This window comes from Salvelinus namaycush, chromosome 24 (assembly GCF_016432855.1).
Source record: "Salvelinus namaycush isolate Seneca chromosome 24, SaNama_1.0, whole genome shotgun sequence".
In the NCBI taxonomy this organism is placed as follows: Eukaryota; Metazoa; Chordata; class Actinopteri; order Salmoniformes; family Salmonidae; genus Salvelinus; species Salvelinus namaycush.
In genome coordinates, this window is record NC_052330.1 from 36,971,472 (window position 1) to 36,995,366 (window position 23,895).

Consider the following 23,895-nt stretch of genomic DNA (forward strand, 5'->3'; position numbering starts at 1 on the left):
CTTGTGATCAGTCTGCATGGTCAATGCTGCACGTGGAGACAATGTCAGTCTGCATGGTCAATGCTGCACGTGGAGATACTTGTGATCAGTCTGCATGGTCAATGCTGCACGTGGAGACACTTGTGATCAGTCTGCATGGTCAATGCTGCACGTGGAGATACTTGTGATCAGTCTGCAAGGTCAATGCTGCACGTGGAGACACTTGTGATCAGTCTGCAAGGTCAATGCTGCACGTGGAGACACTTGTGATCAGTCTGCATGGTCAATGCTGCACGTGGAGACACTTGTGATCAGTCTGCATGGTCAATGCTGCACGTGGAGACACTTGTGATCAGTCTGCATGGTCAATGCTGCACGTGGAGACACCTGTCAGTCTGCATGGTCAACGCAGCACATGGAGACACTGGTTGTCAGTCTGCATGGTCAATGCTGCACGTGGAGACACTTGTGATCAGTCTGCATGGTCAATGCTGCACGTGGAGATACTTGTGATCAGTCTGCATGGTCAATGCTGCACGTGGAGACACTTGTGATCAGTCTGCAAGGTCAATGCTGCACGTGGAGATACTTGTGATCAGTCTGCACGGTCAATGCTGCACGTGGAGACACTTGTGATCAGTCTGCATGGTCAATGCTGCACGTGGAGACACTTGTGATCAGTCTGCATGGTCAATGCTGCACGTGGAGACAATGTCAGTCTGCATGGTCAATGCTGCACGTGGAGACACTTGTGATCAGTCTGCATGGTCAATGCTGCACGTGGAGACACTTGTGATCAGTCTGCAAGGTCAATGCACACGTGGAGATACTTGTGATCAGTCTGCATGGTCAATGCTGCACGTGGAGACACTTGTGATCAGTCTGCAAGGTCAATGCACACGTGGAGACACTTGTGATCAGTCTGCATGGTCAATGCTGCACGTGGAGATACTTGTGATCAGTCTGCAAGGTCAATGCTGCACGTGGAGACACTTGTGATCAGTCTGCATGGTCAATGCTGCACGTGGAGACACTTGTGATCAGTCTGCATGGTCAATGCTGCACGTGGAGATACTTGTGATCAGTCTGCAAGGTCAATGCTGCACGTGGAGACACTTGTGATCAGTCTGCATGGTCAATGCTGCACGTGGAGACACTTGTGATCAGTCTGCAAGGTCAATGCTGCACGTGGAGACACTTGTGATCAGTCTGCATGGTCAATGCTGCACGTGGAGACACTTGTGATCAGTCTGCATGGTCAATGCTGCACGTGGAGACACTTGTGATCAGTCTGCATGGTCAATGCTGCATGTGGAGACAATGTCAGTCTGCATGGTCAATGCTGCACGTGGAGATACTTGTGATCAGTCTGCATGGTCAATGCTGCACGTGGAGACACTTGTGATCAGTCTGCATGGTCAATGCTGCACGTGGAGATACTTGTGATCAGTCTGCAAGGTCAATGCTGCACGTGGAGACACTTGTGATCAGTCTGCAAGGTCAACGCAGCACATGGAGACACTGGTCAGTCTGCATGGTCAACGCAGCACATGGAGACACCTGTCAGTCTGCATGGTCAACGCAGCACATGGAGACACCTGTCAGTCTGCATGGTCAACGCAGCACATGGAGACACCTGTCAGTCTGCATGGTCAACGCAGCACATGGAGACACTTGTCAGTCTGCATGGTCAACGCAGCACATGGAGACACTTGTTGTCAGTCTGCATGGTCAATGCTGCACGTGGAGATACTTGTGATCAGTCTGCATGGTCAATGCACACGTGGAGATACTTGTGATCAGTCTGCATGGTCAATGCACACGTGGAGATACTTGTGATCAGTCTGCATGGTCAATGCTGCACGTGGAGACACTTGTGATCAGTCTGCATGGTCAATGCTGCACGTGGAGATACTTGTGATCAGTCTGCAAGGTCAATGCTGCACGTGGAGACACTTGTGATCAGTCTGCATGGTCAATGCTGCACGTGGAGACACTTGTGATCAGTCTGCATGGTCAATGCTGCACGTGGAGATACTTGTGATCAGTCTGCAAGGTCAATGCTGCACGTGGAGACACTTGTGATCAGTCTGCATGGTCAATGCTGCACGTGGAGACACTTGTGATCAGTCTGCAAGGTCAATGCTGCACGTGGAGACACTTGTGATCAGTCTGCATGGTCAACGCAGCACATGGAGACACTGTCAGTCTGCATGGTCAACGCAGCACATGGAGACACTGGTCAGTCTGCATGGTCAACGCTGCACGTGGAGACACTTGTGATCAGTCTGCATGGTCAATGCTGCACGTGGAGATACTTGTGATCAGTCTGCAAGGTCAATGCTGCACGTGGAGACACTTGTGATCAGTCTGCAAGGTCAATGCTGCACGTGGAGACACTTGTGATCAGTCTGCATGGTCAATGCTGCACGTGGAGACACTTGTGATCAGTCTGCATGGTCAATGCTGCACGTGGAGACACTTGTGATCAGTCTGCATGGTCAATGCTGCACGTGGAGACACCTGTCAGTCTGCATGGTCAATGCTGCACGTGGAGATACTTGTGATCAGTCTGCACGGTCAATGCTGCACGTGGAGACACTTGTGATCAGTCTGCATGGTCAATGCTGCACGTGGAGATACTTGTGATCAGTCTGCATGGTCAATGCTGCACGTGGAGACACTTGTGATCAGTCTGCAAGGTCAATGCTGCACGTGGAGATACTTGTGATCAGTCTGCACGGTCAATGCTGCACGTGGAGACACTTGTGATCAGTCTGCATGGTCAATGCTGCACGTGGAGACACTTGTGATCAGTCTGCATGGTCAATGCTGCACGTGGAGACAATGTCAGTCTGCATGGTCAATGCTGCACGTGGAGACAGTTGTGATCAGTCTGCATGGTCAATGCTGCACGTGGAGACAGTTGTGATCAGTCTGCACGGTCAATGCTGCACGTGGAGACACTTGTGATCAGTCTGCACGGTCAATGCTGCACGTGGAGACAGTTGTGATCAGTCTGCACGGTCAATGCACACGTGGAGACAGTTGTGATCAGTCTGCATGGTCAATATAGTTTTCAATTTGCTTCTTAATATAATTCCACTCGCGTTCTATAATTCCACTATTCATTTGTTTCTTACATCTGCAAACAGCTAGTTTGTATTTTCTTAGCAATTTGGTCCTAAATCTTGATTGCCACTAATACTAATGCAAATCGCTAATGCTCAGAGCAAATGTAATTATCTATTCAGCCTGATTTAAAAAAAAGAGTGGGGTAACATCTCACAGCAAGAACTGGCAAATCTGGTGCAGTCCATGAGGAGGAGATGCACTGCAGTACTTAATGCAGCTGGTGGCCACACCATATACTGACTGTTACTTTTGATTTTGACCCCCCCCCCCTTTGATCAGGGACACATTATTCCATTTCTGTTAGTCACATGTCTGTGGAACTTGTTCAGTTTATGTCTCAGTTGTTGAATCTTATGTTCATACAAATATTTACACATGTTAAGTTTGCTGAAAATTAAACGCAGTTGACAGTGAGAGGACGTTTCTTTTTTTGCTGAGTTTAGTATGTACAGTACCAGCCAAAAGTTTGGACACACCTACTCATTCAATGGTTTTTCTTTATTTTTACTATTTAGGGGATTGGAAATTTTGCAGACAATTACATTGATGGAATTTTGTTGCAATACAACCTGTAATTTAAATGTATTTTTATTTGGATTTCATGTAATGGACATACACAAAATCGTCCAATTTGGTGAAGTGAAATGAATAAAATGACTTGTTTCAAAATATATATATTTTTACATTTCAACAGAAAAGTGGTGCGTGCATATGTATTCACCCCCTTTGCTATGAAACCCTTAAATAAGATCTGAGCAACCTATTAACTCCAGAAGTCACATAATTAGTTAAATAAAGTCCATCTGTGTGCAATCTAAGTGTCACATGATCTGTCACATGATCTCAGTATATATACACCTGTTCTGAAAGGCCCCAGAGTCTGCAACACCACTAAGCAAGGGGCACCACCAAGCAAGTGGCACCATAAAGACCAAGGAACTCTCCAAACAGGTAGGGAAAGTTGTGGAGAAGTACAGATCAGAGTTGGGTTATAAAAAAATATCCATTAACTTTGAACATCCTACGGAGCAACATTAAATCCATTAATAAAGAATGGAAAGAATATGGCACCACAAACCTGCCAAGAGAGGGCCGCCCACCAAAACTCACGGACCAGTCAAGGAGGGCATTAATCAGAGAGGCAACAAAGAGACAAAAGATAACCCTGAAGGAGCTGCAAAGCTCCACAGTGGAGATTGGAGTATCTGTCCATAGGACCACTTTAAGCCGCACACTCCACAGAGCTGGGCTTTACGGAAGAGTGGCCAGAAAAAAGCTATTGCTTAAAGAAAAAAATAAGCAAACATGTTTGGTGTTCACCAAAAGGCATGTGGGAGACTCCCCAAACATATGGAAGAAGGTACTCTGGTCAGATGAGACTATAATTGAGCTTCTTGGCCATCAAGGAAAACGCTATGTTTGGTGCAAACCCAACACCTCTCATCACCCCGAGAACACCACCCCCACTGTGAAGCATGGTGGTGGCAGCATCATGCTGTGGGGATGTTTTCATTGGTAGGTACTGGGAAACTGGTCAGAATTGATGGAATGATGGATGGCGCTAAATACAGGGAAATTCTTGAGGGAAACCTGTTTCAGTGTTCCAGAGATTTGAGGCTGGGACGAAGGTTCACCTTCCAGCAGGACAATGACCCTAAGCATACTGCTAAAGCAACACTCGAGTGGTTTAAGGGGAAACATTTAATTAAATGTCTTGGAATGGCCTAGTCAAAGCCCAGACCTCAATCCAATTGAGAATCTATGGTATGACTTAAAGATGGCTGTACACCAGCGAAACCCATCCTACTTGAAGGAGCTGGAGCAGTTTTGCCTTGAAGAGTGGGCAAAAATCCCAGTGGCTACATGTGCCAAGCTTATAGAGACATACCCCAAGAGACTTGCAGCTGTAATTGCTGAAAAAGTGGATCCACAAAGTATTGACTTTGGGGGGGCTGAATAGTTATGCACACTCAAGTGTTCTGTATTTTTTTTTGTCTTATTTCTTGTTTGTTTCACAAAAAAAAATATGTTGCATCTTCAAAGTGGTAGACATGTTGTATAAATCAAATGATACAAACCCCCCCCAAAAATATATTTTAATTCCAGGTTGTAAGGCAACAAAATAGGAAGAATGCCAAGGGGGGTGAATACTTTCGCAAGCGACTGTATATCTTAATTTTATTAATTATATCTACAATATTAAAGCTGATCTAAAAAAGAGAATAATTTTAAAATGTAAAAAATATAATAACAGTAATATATAAAATGTATGTGTTGCCACCCTAGAGTCACGCACTACTCATAAAGCTATTTTGGAACTTTTATTATAAAAAAAAACATCAAATACCGTCAATTTGTTTTTAAATATCATGATATGATATTTACGCCATATCGCCCAGCCCTAACATACACACCACACACACAGACACCACACACACACACCACATACACACCACACACACACCACACCACATACACGACGAACAGTTATGAAATATTTAATAAGCGTCCCTCCCTCATATTGTTTGGGAGGTAAAATATATTTGAAAAGCCCCTAGCTGAGATATAATATTCAGTAATATGGTTTAGAGGTGTGGGCTGAGGTACTGGGAGGAGGGATGGAGGAAAGGATGGGGAGGTGTAGAAGAGAGAGACAGAGACAGAGAGCGGTGTATATAAGAGGGAGGGAGAGGTTTTGAAAGGCCCAGAGAGAGGGAGGGAGGCGTTCTGTGTTCTCCTCCCAAACATCTAGTGTGGGTCTGTGCTGCTCTGTAACAGATGGCTCAGCCTGCATGGGGCGCTCCAATGGTACAGGACAGCAGCATGTTGGAACCCTCTACTGTAATCTCTCTGGAGCGCTCCAATGGTACAGGACAGCAGCATGTTGGAACCCTCTACTGTAATCTCTCTGGAGCGCTCCAATGGTACAGGACAGCAGCATGTTGGAACCCTCTACTGTAATCTCTCTGGAGCGCTCCAATGGTACAGGACAGCAGCATGTTGGAACCCTCTACTGTAATCTCTCTGGAGCGCTCCAATGGTACAGGACAGCAGCATGTTGGAACCCTCTACTGTAATCTCTCTGGAGCGCTCCAATGGTACAGGACAGCAGCATGTTGGAACCCTCTACTGTAATCTCTCTGGAGCGCTCCAATGGTACAGGACAGCAGCATGTTGGAACCCTCTACTGTAATCTCTCTGGAGCGCTCCAATGGTACAGGACAGCAGCATGTTGGAACCCTCTACTGTAATCTCTCTGGAGCGTTCCAATGGTACAGGACAGCAGCATGTTGGAACCCTCTACTGTAATCTCTCTGGAGCGCTCCAATGGTACAGGACAGCAGCATGTTGGAACCCTCTACTGTAATCTCTCTGGAGCGCTCCAATGGTACAGGACAGCAGCATGTTGGAACCCTCTACTGTAATCTCTCTGGAGCGCTCCAATGGTACAGGACAGCAGCATGTTGGAACCCTCTACTGTAATCTCTCTGGAGCGCTCCAATGGTACAGGACAGCAGCATGTTGGAACCCTCTACTGTAATCTCTCTGGAGCGCTCCAATGGTACAGGACAGCAGCATGTTGGAACCCTCTACTGTAATCTCTCTGGAGCGCTCCAATGGTACAGGACAGCAGCATGTTGGAACCCTCTACTGTAATCTCTCTGGAGCGCTCCAATGGTACAGGACAGCAGCATGTTGGAACCCTCTACTGTAATCTCTCTGGAGCGCTCCAATGGTACAGGACAGCAGCATGTTGGAACCCTCTACTGTAATCTCTCTGGAGCGCTCCAATGGTACAGGACAGCAGCATGTTGGAACCCTCTACTGTAATCTCTCTGGAGCGCTCCAATGGTACAGGACAGCAGCATGTTGGAACCCTCTACTGTAATCTCTCTGGAGCGCTCCAATGGTACAGGACAGCAGCATGTTGGAACCCTCTACTGTAATCTCTCTGGAGCGCTCCAATGGTATAGGACAGCAGCATGTTGGAACCCTCTACTGTAATCTCTCTGGAGCGCTCCAATGGTACAGGACAGCAGCATGTTGGAACCCTCTACTGTAATCTCTCTGGATTTCTCTCTCTTCCTCTTCCTCTCTCTCTCTCTCTCTTCCTCTCTCTCTCTCTTTTCCTCTTCCTCTCTCTCTTCCTCCCTCTCTCTCGTCCTCTCTCTCTCTTCCTCCCCCTCTCTCTTCCTCTCTCTCTCTTCCTCTCTCTCTTTCCTTCTCTCTTCCATCCGCCACGTTCCATCATAGTTCAGTAGGTGAGAGAAAGTGTTTGGAAAGATCATCACTTTTTGTAGTATGTTTTTCATTTGCTCTCTGTTTGCCAGGTAGTGAGCTGGCCCATGACTAAGTGACATTTAGATTTCATATGGTGGTATAGGTTCAGCTGATCTTTGCTGGTAACCGTCTGGGGTTGGCAGGAGTCCTGTGGACAGTCTACAGAGCTGGTGAATCCAGTTACAGGGTTCTGTCCGGTGTCCAGGTGCCACTGAGGGATATGTTAAGCTCTCTACATACCCAGCTTCCCCACCATTCACTCTCCACTGTGTACCCAGCTTCCCCCCAACAATCCCCATTCACTCCCCACTGTGTACCCAGCTTCCCCACCATTCACTCCCCACTGTGTACCCAGCTTCCCCACCATTCACTCTCCACTGTGTACCCAGCTTCCCCACCATTCACTCCCCACTGTGTACTCAGCTTCCCCCCAACAACCCCCATTCACTCCCCACTGTGTACCCAGCTTCCCCACCATTCACTCTCCACTGTGTACCCAGCTTCCCCCCACAGTCCCCTTGTCTACTCCATCCCCACTCCACAGTATCTACAGCCTACAGTATCTGTCTAGGGCGGGGGGACACAACCTGTCTCACTGGAAGAGCCCTTTCCCCCACAGTATCTGTCTAGGGTGGGGGGACACAACCTGTCTCACTGGAAGAGCCCTTTTCCCCCACAGTATCTGTCTAGGGCGGGGGGACACAACCTGTCTCACTGGAAGAGCCCTTTTCCCCCACAGTATCTGTCTAGGGCGGGGGGACACAACCTGTCTCACTGGAAGAGCCCTTTTCCCCCACAGTATCTGTCTAGGGCGGGTGGACACAACCTGTCTCACTGGAAGAGCCCTTTTCCCCCACAGTATCTGTCTAGGGTGGGGGACACAACCTGTCTCACTGGAAGAGCCCTTTTCCCCCACAGTATCTGTCTAGGGCGGGGGGACACAACCTGTCTCACTGGAAGAGCCCTTTTCCCCCACAGTATCTGTCTAGGGTGGGGGACACAACCTGTCTCACTGGAAGAGCCCTTTTCCCCCACAGTATCTGTCTAGGGCGGGGGGACACAACCTGTCTCACTGGAAGAGCCCTTTTCCCCCACAGTATCTGTCTAGGGCGGGGGGACACAACCTGTCTCACTGGAAGAGCCCTTTTTTCCCCACACACAAAAAAAGTGTTGAGGGAGCCCCGCAATAAATATTTGCCCTTTTCAAGTGCAATACTGGCAATATCGGATATTTAGCACCACGGATAGCAGTCAGATCAAATTACCACAAAATCTAACGTTGAGGTTCACAGAGCAGTGGATTCAGCGGCTGTCTGGTGAAGTTGCAGTGAGAATCGAATCTCCTAAACATACAATAAATTCTACAGGAGTGATGTTACTTTTTTGATTTTTAAAAACATACCAAGGAAGAAAACCATTGTTCTCCAGTGATTCATTGAAATAACCACATCAAGCCTCGCAAGAAATGGAAAAAAATAAAACACACAGACAGAAATATTAGAAGCAAACAGATGCAAACAGTCTTTATTGTAGTGTTCTAACTAAAAAAACAATGTGTTGTGTGTTTCACCCCTCATAGCCTGGTTCCTCTCTAGGTTTCTTCCTAGGTTTTAGCCTTTCTAGGGAGTTTTTCCTAGCCACCGTGCTTCTACACCTGCATTGCTTGCTGTTTGGGGTTTTAGGCTGGGTTTCTGTACAGCACTTCGAGATATTAGCTGATGTACGAAGGGCTATATAAAAATAAAATTAAAATAAATTATTTGGCTGCTGTAGCTTCATTCATCGATAATTGACCTAACATTCTACAAACATTCGCATTCTAGAATTACGAAAGCATATTTAGCTAGCAACATCCATAGAAATTTGCTATTACTTGTGCACATTTTGTTAGTATTCTGGTAATAGACGCCCAATTCTATTTTGTGCATTTTTTTGGCGCCTCCTCGTGGACTAAGTCGGTATTACCGTAAATCCCGGTGTGAGAGAAGGACGTTATGAGCATATGGATACCGCCAAACCCTAGTAATTACTGTAGTATTTTTGCTGACATTACTGTAGTATTTACTATAGTGGTTTTTGTTTTATTATCTTTGACATAGAAGTTGGGGGCTTTATCCTTGAGGAAACCTACTGGGCAAATACTAAGAGCAAATATTCCATATCCTGTAGGTAGGTCGGATTGGAGGCTGAACAGATAGTTCAAAGCTTCTTCTCTTTTCTATAACAGGTAGGGAACACAATATACAGTGCATTCAGAAAGTATTCAGACCCCTTCCCTTATTACACATTGTTACATTACAGCCTTATTCTAAAGTGGATTAAATATACAAAAATCCTCATCAATCTACACACAATACCCCATAATGACGAAGTGAAAACAGGTTTTTATATCTTTTTTTGCAAAGAGTCTTTCTGATTATTATTATTTTTAATACATTTGCCCACATTTTTAAAAACCTGTTAGTTTTGTCATTATGGGGTATTGTGTGTAGACTGATGAATATAAAAAAAAACGTATGAAAAAACGTATGAAAAAACGCTGTAACGTATGTCATGACTGTCTTGTGAGGATCAGAATGGGTCAGATCAGCTTGGCAATGGCTGACAGTAACCAGGCCCTCTCTCACCCATGGGGGGATTACAGCAGAAGGGGTCTCTTTATTCCCCTCCAGTATGAATAAAGGAATGTCTTTGTTAACAGGCTTTTCCCGCTGAAACTCTTAAACACGGTCAAACGTGAATACTGCAACAATATTTCTAGCATAAGAATGTGGGGAATGGTCAGTGGGGAGCTGTAGAAAACAAATGTCATATTGTTTTTCATTTTGTGATGTCATCAACTGTATGGACGAAGTACTGTAACTTAGAAAGTATATCCCCTTTTATCTGTGAAGTTTCCATCCAATACGTTGTGCATATGATAATGAAACACAATGCAAGTATTTTTGTTAAGATAGTACTGTGATTTTAGTAGGTATAAGATAATCTATTTCCTATAAACTGTACATAAGTAAGTAGCCAAGCCCCGAGTGAGGTCAGAGAGCGTGTCATACTGACGGAACTGTCCCCTTCGGCCAGGGGGCATAAAAGGATAGCCAACAGATATTAACATTAGACCAGGAAACGTGAGGCGGTAGCTACCTGTTTGAAATGGTTGTAACTTTGAACCTCAACACGAGGTGAAGAAATAAACTCACCTTCCTTCAGACCAGAGAGACAGAGAGCTTCAGCTCATGTCCATCGTGGTACGAATCCTGAATAATCAACATGAGGTGTAGGTGAGAAGCTCACCTCCCAGACAATATCTGAGACAGCTGATTAGCTGTCTTGAGTCAAATATCCAGAAAAGCGAATCTAAGTGAGACTATCCTACTATGCTCATCACCAATGGGAACTGTCGACATGGCTGGCTAGCTATCTTCCAGAGTGAACAACAGTAGAAGACAGGAAAGGGGATACCCCTTTCGGATAATCAGAGCCATACAGCTTGCCGCTGAAAGGCCAACAGCCTTCCTAAGGAGGGCTAGTTCTGACCGAACAAAGGCACTCACACGTAAATACATTAATGATTTCTTATTCCAAATGGGCGGTGGTTTGTGGGCAAACTATATGAGAATAGTTCTGAAATGCATCAACGATAATTGCCTTTTTCTCTCTCTCTTTCTCCATGTCGTTGTGTAAAAAGCCATATTGTGTCAGTCCGCTAGGGACCTTAGTTAACTAGTAAATAAGTAATTAAACCAATTTGTGTCGTACTGAATCATGAGTAAGGCTGGGTTTTTTGCAGATGCCAGGATGTTACGACTGTTTCAGAATGATGATTTTATAAGAGGTAATGATTAATCAGATGACTGTTTATCAATGCAATAGATATGTCTTATAGAGTTTAATTTGAACTTTAAACAACCTCTTCCGTGGTGCCCCAAATTCCTAATGAGTTAATTGTTACATGATTAATTTAATCAGGTAACAATTAAACATAGTGGATTAAATAACAGTCATCAGATTAATGAAAGTAAAGTCACGATACGTAACAAAATGTGGAAAAAGTACTTTCCAAATGCACTGTACATACACTACATGACCAAACGTATGTGCACACCTGCTCGTCGAACATCTCATTCCACAATCATGGGCATTAATATGGAGATGTTGCTATACTGTATGTGTTATGTATACTGAACAACATGTAAAGTGTTGGTCCCATGTTTCATGAGCCGTAATAAAAGATCCCAGAAATGTTCCATACGCACGAAAAGCGTATTTGTCTTTCTCTCAAATTTTATGCAGAAATTTGTTTACATCCCTGTTAGTGAGCATTTCTCCTTGTTAGTGAGTACTTCTCCTTTGTCAAGAAATCCATCCCTCCTGACAGTTGTGGCATATCAAGAAGCTGATTAAACAGCATGATCATTACACAGGTGCACTTTGTGCTGGGGACAAAAAAGAGCCACTCTAAAATGTGCAGTTTTGTCACACAACACAATGTACAGCGTGCAATTGGCATGCTGACTTCAGGAATGGCAACCAGAACGGTTGCCAGAGAATTTAATATTATTTTCTCGACCAATTTCATTTTAGAGAATTTGTCAGTACATCCAACCGGCCTCACAACCGCAGGCCAAGTGTAACACGCCAGCCCAGGACCTCCACATTCAGCTTCCTCACCTGCGGGATCGTCTAAGACCAGCCACTCTCCACAAACCGTCTCAGTGAAACTCCTCCGCGTGCTCGTCGTCCTCACCAGGGTCTTGACCTGACTGTAGTGGGAAAATGCTCACCTTCGATGGCCACTGGAGAAGTGTGCTCTTTAGGGATGAATCCCGGTTTCAACTGTATCTGGAAGATGGCAGACAGTGTGTATGTTGTTGTGTGGGCGAGTGGTTTGCTGATGTCAACATTGTGAACAGAGTGTCCCATGGTGGGGTTATGGTATGGGCAGGCATAAACTACGGACAATGAACACAATTGCATTTGATCAATGTCAATTTGAATGCACAGAGATACAGTGACAACATCCTGGGGCCCATTGTCGTGCCATTCATCCGCCGCCATCACCTCATGTTTCAGCATGATAATGTACGGCCTCAGTCGCAAGGATCTGTACACAATTCCTGGAAGCTGAAAATGTCCCAGTTCTTCCATGTCCTGCATACTCACCAGACATGTCACCCATTAAGCATATTTGGGATGCTCTGGATCGATGTGTACGACACCGTTTTACAGTTCCTGCCAATAACCCAACAACTTTGTACAGCTATTGAAGAGGAGTGGGACAACATTCCACAGGCCACATTCAACAGCCTGATCAACTCTATGCAAAGGAGATGTGTCACACCAGATACTGACTGGTTTTCAGATCCACATCCCTACCTTATTTTAAGGCATTTTTAACCAACAGATGCATATCTGTATTCCCAGTCATGTGAAATAAATAGATTTCCTCATGTCAACTGTAACTCTGTAAAATCTTTGAAATTGTTGCATGTTGCGTTTTATATTTTGGTTCAGTGTACATACATGGTATTGTTGCTATAATTACCTTGGTTGATCTTTTGCTTTGATCCTTTTCACATGCAGCCAATCATGGACCTTCATCAAACGAATGTTCCTGGGCATGACTTCTGACATTTTGTTCAATCATCAACAAGACTTTTGATGTTTCCTCCAATCACAAACAAGACTTTTGATGTTTCCTCCAATCACAAACAAGACTTTTGATGTTTCCTCCAATCACAAACAAGACTTTGATGTTTCCTCCAATCACAAACAAGACTTTTGATGTTTCCTCCAATCACAAACAAGACTTTTGATGTTTCCTCCAATCACAAACAAGACTTTTGATACTTTATTTCCACCAATCACAAATGTGACTTTTCACATTTTCATCCCCAATCGCAAATGAAACTTTTAACCATTTGTCCAATCACATCCCATTAATTGTACACCCGTTGTGTTTTCTGTCCAATCAGAGCTGCCAGAGAACTGGACAGACACCAAGGAGACCCTATTGGAAGGGATGGTCTTCCAGGTCAAGTACCTGGGGATGACTCTGGTGGGACAGCCTAAAGGAGAGGACATGGCTGCTGCAGCTATACACAGGATAGTCTCTACGGTGAGTTGGGGTGTGTGGGGGTGAGTCTCTGCCTGCCTGCCTGCCTGCCTGCCTGCCTGCCTGTCTGTCTGTCTGTCTGTCTGTCTGTCTGTCTGTCTGTCTGTCTGTCTGTCTGTCTGTCTGTCTGTCTGTCTGTCTGTCTGTCTGCCTGCCTGCCTGCCTGCCTGCCTGTGCCTGCCTGCCTGTGCCTGCCTGCCTGTGCCTGCCTGCCTGTGCCTGCCTGCCTGCCTGTCTGTGCATTCAGAGTAGTATGATAGACCATAGTTTATTGATTATTATTATATTCCCACAGTCTACTAATCCTTTTTAGCTGATCAAATGACATCCTGTGTTGATTGGATGGCCTCATGAGATATTCTGAATCCAAGCATTCTGCTGGTGCTCTGGTCCGACTGATCCAGACAGTATTACAATGTTAGCATGACGGTCAGTTTGGTCATATTGGAAACACAGTGAGTCCAGGATTATCTGTCAGCAGCCCAATGTACTCCAGTCACAACATGACGACACGACACGACACGACATGACACACACACAAACAAAACACACACATACACCAACTTAACAGCACAACACAGCAGCCTTGCAACCTTAAGGGTGGTCTGTCTGTCTACATTAATTCACCAAACCATCCATTTAACACTAGGCTGTTTTACTTTTAAATTATGTTTTCTAAAGCTGTAATCAAACTGTTATTTCTATAACCACATACTGGGGCAAATGCACATGAAAGCATTTAAATTACCCCTACAGGGAGGAGGCCTGTTAGCTCCATGATACTGTTAGTGTCTTCAGGGAGGAGGCCCGTTAGCTCCATGATACTGTTGTCTCCAGGGAGGAGGCCTGTTAGCTCCATGATACTGTTAGTGTCTTCAGGGAGGAGGCCTGTTAGCTCCATGATACTGTTAGTGTCTCCAGGGAGGAGGCCTGTTAGCTCCATGATACTGTTAGTGTCTACAGGGAGGAGGCCTGTTAGCTCCATGATACTGTTAGTGTCTCCAGGGAGGAGGCCTGTTAGCTCCATGATACTGTTAGTGTCTCCAGGGAGGAGGCCTGTTAGCTCCATGATACTGTTATTGTCTCCAGGGAGGAGGCCTGTTAGCTCCATGATACTGTTATTGTCTCCAGGGAGGAGGCCCGTTAGCTCCATGATACTGTTGTCTCCAGGGAGGAGGCCTGTTAGCTCCATGATACTGTTAGTGTCTTCAGGGAGGAGGCCTGTTAGCTCCATGATACTGTTAGTGTCTCCAGGGAGGAGGCCTGTTAGCTCCATGATACTGTTAGTGTCTCCAGGGAGGAGGCCCGTTAGCTCCATGATACTGTTAGTGTCTCCAGGGAGGAGGCCTGTTAGCTCCATGATACTGTTATTGTCTCCAGGGAGGAGGCCTGTTAGCTCCATGATACTGTTAGTGTCTCCAGGGAGGAGGCCTGTTAGCTCCATGATACTGTTATTGTCTCCAGGGAGGAGGCCTGTTAGCTCCATGATACTGTTAGTGTCTTCAGGGAGGAGGCCTGTTAGCTCCATGATACTGTTAGTGTCTACAGGGAGGAGGCCTGGTAGCTCCATGATACTGTTAGTGTCTACAGGGAGGAGGCCTGTTAGCTCCATGATACTGTTATTGTCTCCAGGGAGGAGGCCTGTTAGCTCCATGATACTGTTGTCTCCAGGGAGGAGGCCTGTTAGCTCCATGATACTGTTGTCTCCAGGGAGGAGGCCTGTTAGCTCCATGATACTGTTAGTGTCTCCAGGGAGGAGGCCCGTTAGCTCCATGATACTGTTAGTGTCTTCAGGGAGGAGGCCTGTTAGCTCCATGATACTGTTAGTGTCTTCAGGGAGGAGGCCTGTTAGCTCCATGATACTGTTGTCTACAGGGAGGAGGCCTGTTAGCTCCATGATACTGTTAGTGTCTTCAGGGAGGAGGCCCGTTAGCTCCATGATACTGTTAGTGTCTACAGGGAGGAGGCCTGTTAGCTCCATGATACTGTTAGTGTCTTCAGGGAGGAGGCCTGTTAGCTCCATGATACTGTTATTGTCTCCAGGGAGGAGGCCTGTTAGCTCCATGATACTGTTATTGTCTCCAGGGAGGAGGCCTGTTAGCTCCATGATACTGTTGTCTCCAGGGAGGAGGCCTGTTAGCTCCATGATACTGTTTGTGTCTACAGGGAGGAGGCCTGTTAGCTCCATGATACTGTTGTCTACAGGGAGGAGGCCTGTTAGCTCCATGATACTGTTAGTGTCTTCAGGGAGGAGGCCTGTTAGCTCCATGATACTGTTATTGTCTCCAGGGAGGAGGCCTGTTAGCTCCATGATACTGTTAGTGTCTCGAAGGAGGAGGCCTGTTAGCTCCATGATACTGTTAGTGTCTTCAGGGAGGAGGCCTGTTAGCTCCATGATACTGTTAGTGTCTTCAGGGAGGAGGCCTGTTAGCTCCATGCCTCTGTTGTCTCCAGGGAGGAGGCCTGTTAGCTCCATGATACTGTTAGTGTCTTCAGGGAGGAGGCCTGTTAGCTCCATGATACTGTTCTCTCCAGGGAGGAGGCCTGTTAGCTCCATGATACTGTTGTCTCCAGGGAGGAGGCCTGTTAGCTCCATGATACTGTTGTCTCCAGGGAGGAGGCCTGTTAGCTCCATGATACTATTGTCTACAGGGAGGAGGCCTGTTAGCTCCATGATACTATTGTCTACAGGGAGGAGGCCTGTTAGCTCCATGATACTATTGTCTACAGGGAGGAGGCCTGTTAGCTCCATGATACTGTTAGTGTCTTCAGGGAGGAGGCCTGTTAGCTCCATGATACTATTGTCTACAGGGAGGAGGCCTGTTAGCTCCATGATACTGTTAGTGTCTTCAGGGAGGAGGCCTGTTAGCTCCATGATACTATTGTCTACAGGGAGGAGGCCTGTTAGCTCCATGATACTGTTAGTGTCTTCAGGGAGGAGGCCCGTTAGCTCCATGATACTGTTAGTGTCTCCAGGGAGGAGGCCTGTTAGCTCCATGATACTGTTAGTGTCTCCAGGGAGGAGGCCTGTTAGCTCCATGATACTGTTCTCTCCAGGGAGGAGGCCTGTTAGCTCCATGATACTGTTAGTGTCTTCAGGGAGGAGGCCTGTTAGCTCCATGATACTGTTAGTGTCTCCAGGGAGGAGGCCTGTTAGCTCCATGATACTATTGTCTACAGGGAGGAGGCCTGTTAGCTCCATGATACTGTTAGTGTCTTCAGGGAGGAGGCCTGTTAGCTCCATGATACTGTTAGTGTCTACAGGGAGGAGGCCTGTTAGCTCCATGATACTGTTAGTGTCTACAGGGAGGAGGCCTGTTAGCTCCATGATACTGTCAGTGTCTTCAGGTAGGAGGCCTGTTAGCTCCATGATACTGTTAGTGTCTCCAGGGAGGAGGCCTGTTAGCTCCATGATACTGTTAGTGTCTCCAGGGAGGAGGCCTGTTAGCTCCATGATACTGTTAGTGTCTCCAAGGAGGAGGCCTGTTAGCTCCATGATACTGTTATTGTCTCCAGGGAGGAGGCCTGTTAGCTCCATGATACTGTTAGTGTCTCCAAGGAGGAGGCCCGTTAGCTCCATGATACTGTTAGTGTCTACAGGGAGGAGGCCTGTTAGCTCCATGATACTGTTGTCTACAGGGAGGAGGCCTGTTAGCTCCATGATACTGTTAGTGTCTACAGGGAGGAGGCCTGTTAGCTCCATGATACTGTTATTGTCTCCAGGGAGGAGGCCCGTTAGCTCCATGATACTGTTAGTGTCTCCAAGGAGGAGGCCCGTTAGCTCCATGATACTGTTAGTGTCTACAGGGAGGAGGCCTGTTAGCTCCATGATACTGTTGTCTACAGGGAGGAGGCCTGTTAGCTCCATGATACTGTTGTCTACAGGGAGGAGGCCTGTTAGCTCCATGATACTGTTGTCTACAGGGAGGAGGCCTGTTAGCTCCATGATACTGTTAGTGTCTTCAGGGAGGAGGCCTGTTAGCTCCATGATACTGTTGTCTCCAGGGAGGAGGCCTGTTAGCTCCATGATACTGTTGTCTCCAGGGAGGAGGCCCGTTAGCTCCATGATACTGTTAGTGTCTTCAGGGAGGAGGCCTGTTAGCTCCATGATACTGTTATTGTCTCCAGGGAGGAGGCCTGTTAGCTCCATGATACTGTTATTGTTTCCAGGGAGGAGGCCTGTTAGCTCCATGATACTGTTATTGTCTCCAGGGAGGAGGCCTGTTAGCTCCATGATACTGTTAGTGTCTCCAAGGAGGAGGCCCGTTAGCTCCATGATACTGTTAGTGTCTCCAGGGAGGAGGCCCGTTAGCTCCATGATACTGTCAGTGTCTACAGGGAGGACGCCTGTTAGCTCCATGATACTGTTAGTGTCTCCAGGGAGGAGGCCCGTTAGCTCCATGATACTGTTAGTGTCTCCAGGGGATGGAGGCCTGTTAGCTCCATGATACTGTTATTGTCTACAGGGGATGGAGGCCTGTTAGCTCCATGATACTGTTATTGTCTACAGGGGATGGAGGCCTGTTAGCTCCATGATACTGTTATTGTCTACAGGGGATGGAGGCCACACCAGAAGAGGAAGACAAGAGATGGCACCATTCACATCGCCCTTGACAAGTTCTCCTCTCCTCTCTTCGTCTCCTCTCCTCCTTTCTTCATCTCTTCCTCTCTTCCTTTCCTCCTCTCCTTCTTCTGTCCTCTCCTCCTCTCCTCTCTTCCTCTCTCTCCTCCTCTTCCCTCCCTCCTCTCTTTCCTCTCCTCCTCTCTTCCTTTCTTCCTCTCCTCTCCTCCTCTCTTCTCTTCCTTTCTTCCTCTCCTCTCCTCTCTTCCTCTCTTCTCTTCCTTCCTCTCCTCCTCTAGCTACTCCCTATATAGTGCACTACTGTCAAAATGGTGGCTACTCCCTATATTCGCACTAATATCAAAATGGTGGCTACTCCCTATATTCGCACTAATATCAAAATGGTGGCTACTCCCTATATTCGCACTAATATCAAAATGGTGGCTACTCCCTATATAGTGCACTACTTTGGTAGCTAATCCCTATATAGTGTGCGCTCAAATGTTTAGTGAACTATATGGAATATGATGTGATTGTGGACACAACCAGATTATAATTCCCTCTTGTGTGTGTTTGCGTCATCCCAGGCCCGGGCCAGTGCTAAGAAGTTCCGTAAGGTGACCCTGACCATCTCTCCTAAAGGAATCATCATCACAGACACAGAGACACTGGACCTCATAGAGAACGTCTCCATATACAGGTAAACAATATGACATCATAGAGAACGTCTCCATATACAGGTAAACAATATGACATCATAGAGAATGTGTCCATATATAGGTAAACAATATGACATCATAATGACCTCATAGAGAATGTGTCCATATATAGGTAAACAATATGACCTCATAGAGAATGTGTCCATATATAGGTAAACAATATGACATCATAATGACCTCATAGAGAATGTGTCCATATATAGGTAAACAATATGACATCATAGAGAACGTCTCCATATACAGGTAAACAATATGACATCATAGAGAACGTCTCCATATACAGGTAAACAATATGACATCATAGAGAACGTCTCCATATCCAGGTAAACAATATGACATTATAATGACATCATAGAGAATGTCTCCATATACAGGTAAACAATATGACATCATAGAGAACGTCTCCATATACAGGTAAACAATATGACATCATAATGACATCATAGAGAACGTCTCCATATACAGGTAAACAATATGACATCATAGAGAACGTCTCCATATACAGGTAAACAATATGACATCATAGAGAACGTCTCCATATACAGGTAAACAATATGACATCATAGAGAACGTCTCCATATACAGGTAAACAATATGACATCATAGAGAACGTCTCCATATACAGGTAAACAATATGACATCATAGAGAACGTCTCCATATACAGGTAAACAATATGACATCATAGAGAACGTCTCCATATACAGGTAAACAATATGACATCATAGAGAACGTCTCCATATACAGGTAAACAATATGACATAATGACATCATAGATAATTTCTCCATATACAAGGTAAACAATATGACATCATAATGACCTCATAGAGAATGTGTCCATATATAGGTAAACAATATGACATCATAATGACCTCATAGAGAATGTGTCCATATATAGGTAAAAAATGACATCATAGAGAACGTCTCCATATACAGGTAAAGAATATGACATCATAATGACATCATTGAGAACGTCTCCATATACAGGTAAAAAATACGACATCATAATGACATCATAGAGAACATCTCAGCCCAGCGGATCTCAGCTCAGTAGCAATAAGCAGAGGGAGCCCTCCAGTAGCTTGGCCAATCTGTGTTCCAAATGGCAACCTATTCCTTATAGTGCACAACTTTTAACCAAAGCCCACGCTATGGTATAATAGTACAATAATCATGGAGCTAACAGGCCTCCTCCCTGGAGACACTAACAGTATCATGGAGCTAACAGGCCTCCTCCCTGAAGACACTAACAGTATCATGGAGCTAACAGGCCTCCTCCCTGGAGACAACAGTATCATGGAGCTAACAGGCCTCCTCCCTGGAGACACTAACAGTATCATGGAGCTAACAGGCCTCCTCCTTGGAGACACTAACAGTATCATGGAGCTAACAGGCCTCCTCCCTGAAGACACTAACAGTATCATGGAGCTAACAGGCCTCCTCCCTGGAGACAACAGTATCATGGAGCTAACAGGCCTCCTCCCTGTAGACACTAACAGTATCATGGAGCTACCAGGCCTCCTCCCTGTAGACAACAGTATCATGGAGCTAACAGGCCTCCTCCCTGGAGACAACAGTATCATGGAGCTAACAGGCCTCCTCCCTGGAGACACTAACAGTATCATGGAGCTAACAGGCCTCCTCCCTGGAGACAATAACAGTATCATGGAGCTAACAGGCCTCCTCCCTGGAGACAACAGTATCATGGAGCTAACAGGCCTCCTCCCTGGAGACAACAGTATCATGGAGCTAACAGGCCTCCTCCCTGTAGACACTAACAGTATCATGGAGCTAACAGGCCTCCTCCCTGGAGACAATAGTATCATGGAGCTAACAGGCCTCCTCCCTGGAGACACTAACAGTATCATGGAGCTAACAGGCCTCCTCCCTGGAGACACTAACAGTATCATGGAGCTAACAGGCCTCCTCCCTGGAGACACTAACAGTATCATGGAGCTAACAGGCCTCCTCCCTGGAGACAACAGTATCATGGAGCTAACAGGCCTCCTCCCTGTAGACACTAACAGTATCATGGAGCTAACAGGCCTCCTCCTTCGAGACACTAACAGTATCATGGAGCTAACGGGCCTCCTCCCTGGAGACACTAACAGTATCATGGAGCTAACAGGCCTCCTCCCTGGAGACAATAACAGTATCATGGAGCTAACAGGCCTCCTCCCTGTAGACACTAACAGTATCATGGAGCTAACAGGCCTCCTCCCTGGAGACACTAACAGTATCATGGAGCTAACAGGCCTCCTCCCTGGAGACAATAACAGTATCATGGAGCTAACAGGCCTCCTCCCTGGAGACACTAACAGTATCATGGAGCTAACAGGCCTCCTCCCTGGAGACAATAACAGTATCATGGAGCTAACAGGCCTCCTCCCTGGAGACACTAACAGTATCATGGAGCTAACAGGCCTCCTCCCTGTAGACACTAACAGTATCATGGAGCTAACAGGCCTCCTCCCTGGAGACACTAACAGTATCATGGAGCTAACAGGCCTCCTCCCTGGAGACACTAACAGTATCATGGAGCTAACAGGCCTCCTCCCTGGAGAGAACAGTATCATGGAGCTAACAGGCCTCCTCCCTGGAGACACTAACAGTATCATGGAGCTAACAGGCCTCCTCCCTGGAGACAATAACAGTATCATGGAGCTAACAGGCCTCCTCCCTGGAGACACTAACAGTATCATGGAGCTAACAGGCCTCCTCCCTGGAGACAATAACAGTATCATGGAGCTAACAGGCCTCCTCCCTGTAGACACTAACAGTATCATGGAGCTAACAGGCCTCCTCCCTGGAGACAATAACAGTATCATGGAGCTAACAGGCCTCCTCCCTGGAGACACTAACAGTATCATGGAGCTAACAGGCCTCCTCCCTGGAGACACTAACAGTATCATGGAGCTAACAGGCCTCCTCCCTGGAGACACTAACAGTATCATGGAGCTAACAGGCCTCCTCCCTGGAGACAACAGTATCATGGAGCTAACAGGCCTCCTCCCTGGAGACACTAACAGTATCATGGAGCTAACAGGCCTCCTCCCTGGAGACACTAACAGTATCATGGAGCTAACAGGCCTCCTCCCTGGAGACACTAACAGTATCATGGAGCTAACAGGCCTCCTCCCTGGAGACAATAACAGTATCATGGAGCTAACAGGCCTCCTCCCTGGAGACACTAACAGTATCATGGAGCTAACAGGCCTCCTCCCTGAAGACACTAACAGTATCATGGAGCTAACAGGCCTCCTCCCTGGAGACACTAACAGTATCATGGAGCTAACAGGCCTCCTTTCCCCTAATCCATCCTGTAGATCACAGTGCATTCGGAAAGTATTCAGACCCCTTGACTTTTCCACATTTTGTTACGTTACAGCCTTATTTTAAAATATATTAAATTGTTTTTTCCCCCCTCATCAATCTACACACAATACCCCATAATGACAAAGCCAAAACTTGTTTTTAGAAATGTGTGCAAATTTATAAAAATAAAAACATGAAAAATCACATTAACACAAGTATTCAGATACTTTACTCAGTACTTTATTGAAGCACCTTTGGCAGCGATTACAGCTACGAGTCTTCTTGGGTATGACGCTACAAGCTTGGCACACCTGTATTTGGGGAGTTTCCCATTCTCTGCAGATCCTCTCAAGCTCTGTCAGGTTGGATGGGGAGCGTCGCTGCACAGCTATTTTCAGGTATCTCCAAAGATGATCGATCGGGATCAAGTCCAGGCTCTGGCTGGGCCACTCAAGGACATTCAGAGATTTGTCCCGAAGCCACTCCTGCGTTGTCTTGGCTGTGTGCTTAGGGTCGTTGTTCTGTTGGAAGGTGAACCTTCGCCCCAGTCTAAGGTCCTGAGCACTCTGGAGCAGGTTTTCATCAAGGCTCTCTCTACATTGCTCTGTTCATCTTTCCCTCGATACTGACTAGTCTCCAAGTCCCTACCGCTGAATAACATTCCCACAGGATGATGCAGCCACCAACATGCTTCACCATAGGAATGGTGCCAGGTTTCCTCCAGACGTGACGCTTGGCATTCAGGCCAAAGAGTTCAATCTTGGTGTTACGAACCCCTTTGGCCCTGCAGTCTAGGGGGGATGGAAACGAGACCCGTAACATATCTCATGCAAATCATAACAGTGAAAAGGAACAGTGAGAACTAAAAGATATCCACAGACAACTTAAACTTACCGTCAAACACTTCAGGTTTATTTTAAACACACGGTAATGGGGTGTGGGGAAAAGGGGCTGAGCTGGACCCAAGGAAATAAATAATAAATATCCAAAAAACCCTAAGCTAGTCTTACCTGCTTCAATAACAGCTAGCTAACTAACCAATAAAATACAGTGGGTGGTCCACCGAGTTCTAACTAGGGTATTTAGACAATGTTTTCCTACGGGTATTGTATGCCCAAGGGCGACTTGGCTTGGTATCCCCTTTTCCCACCAACAAACAAACAGTCATACACCACAACAATACATACTCACAGGATAACGGACAAAGTGAGACAAAAACAAAAGAGATCTCCAGAGAAAACTGATTAAGTTTATTTTAAACCAAGGGAAAAGGAGCAGGTGTGTCTTCAGATTAGCGACTGATTGGCGACTAATGACTGGCACCTGTGACTAGGGCAGAAGGAGAGAAAACAAATAAACACAGGATACCTGTATCCGTAACACTTGGTTTCATCAGACCAGAGAATTTCGTTTTTCATTTTCTGAGAGTCCTTTAACTCCAAGGGGCCTGCCATGTGCCTTTTACTGAGGAGTGGCTTCCGTCTGGCCACTCTACCATAAAGGCCAAATTGAGTGCTGCAGAGATGGTTGTCTTTCTGGAAGGTTCTCCCATCTCCACAGAGGAGCTCTGTCAGAGTGACCATCGGGTTCCTGGTCACCACCCTGACCAAGGCCCTTCTCTCCCTATTGCTCAGTTTGGTCGGGCGGCCAGCTCTAGGAAGAATCTTGGTGGTTCCAAACTTCTTCCATTTAGGGATGATTGAGGCCACTGTGTTCTTGGTACCCTTCCCCAGATCTGTGCCTCGACACAATCCTGTCTCGGAGCTCTACGGACAATTCCTTCGACCTCATGGCT

The 23,895-nt window shown here is 46.3% G+C and overlaps 1 protein-coding gene across 1 annotated transcript in view; it reads left to right on the top strand.

The window, feature by feature from the left end:
* The window catches only part of si:dkey-71h2.2 (low density lipoprotein receptor adapter protein 1), a 136,677-nt gene that overhangs the window by 73,689 nt on the left and 39,093 nt on the right, over positions 1-23,895 (top strand). The window contains exons 2-3 of the mRNA XM_038962706.1: positions 13,368-13,510; positions 18,656-18,768. Of these exons, the coding sequence (XP_038818634.1) occupies positions 13,368-13,510; positions 18,656-18,768 (256 nt within the window). The remainder of the gene's footprint in view (positions 1-13,367; positions 13,511-18,655; positions 18,769-23,895) is intronic.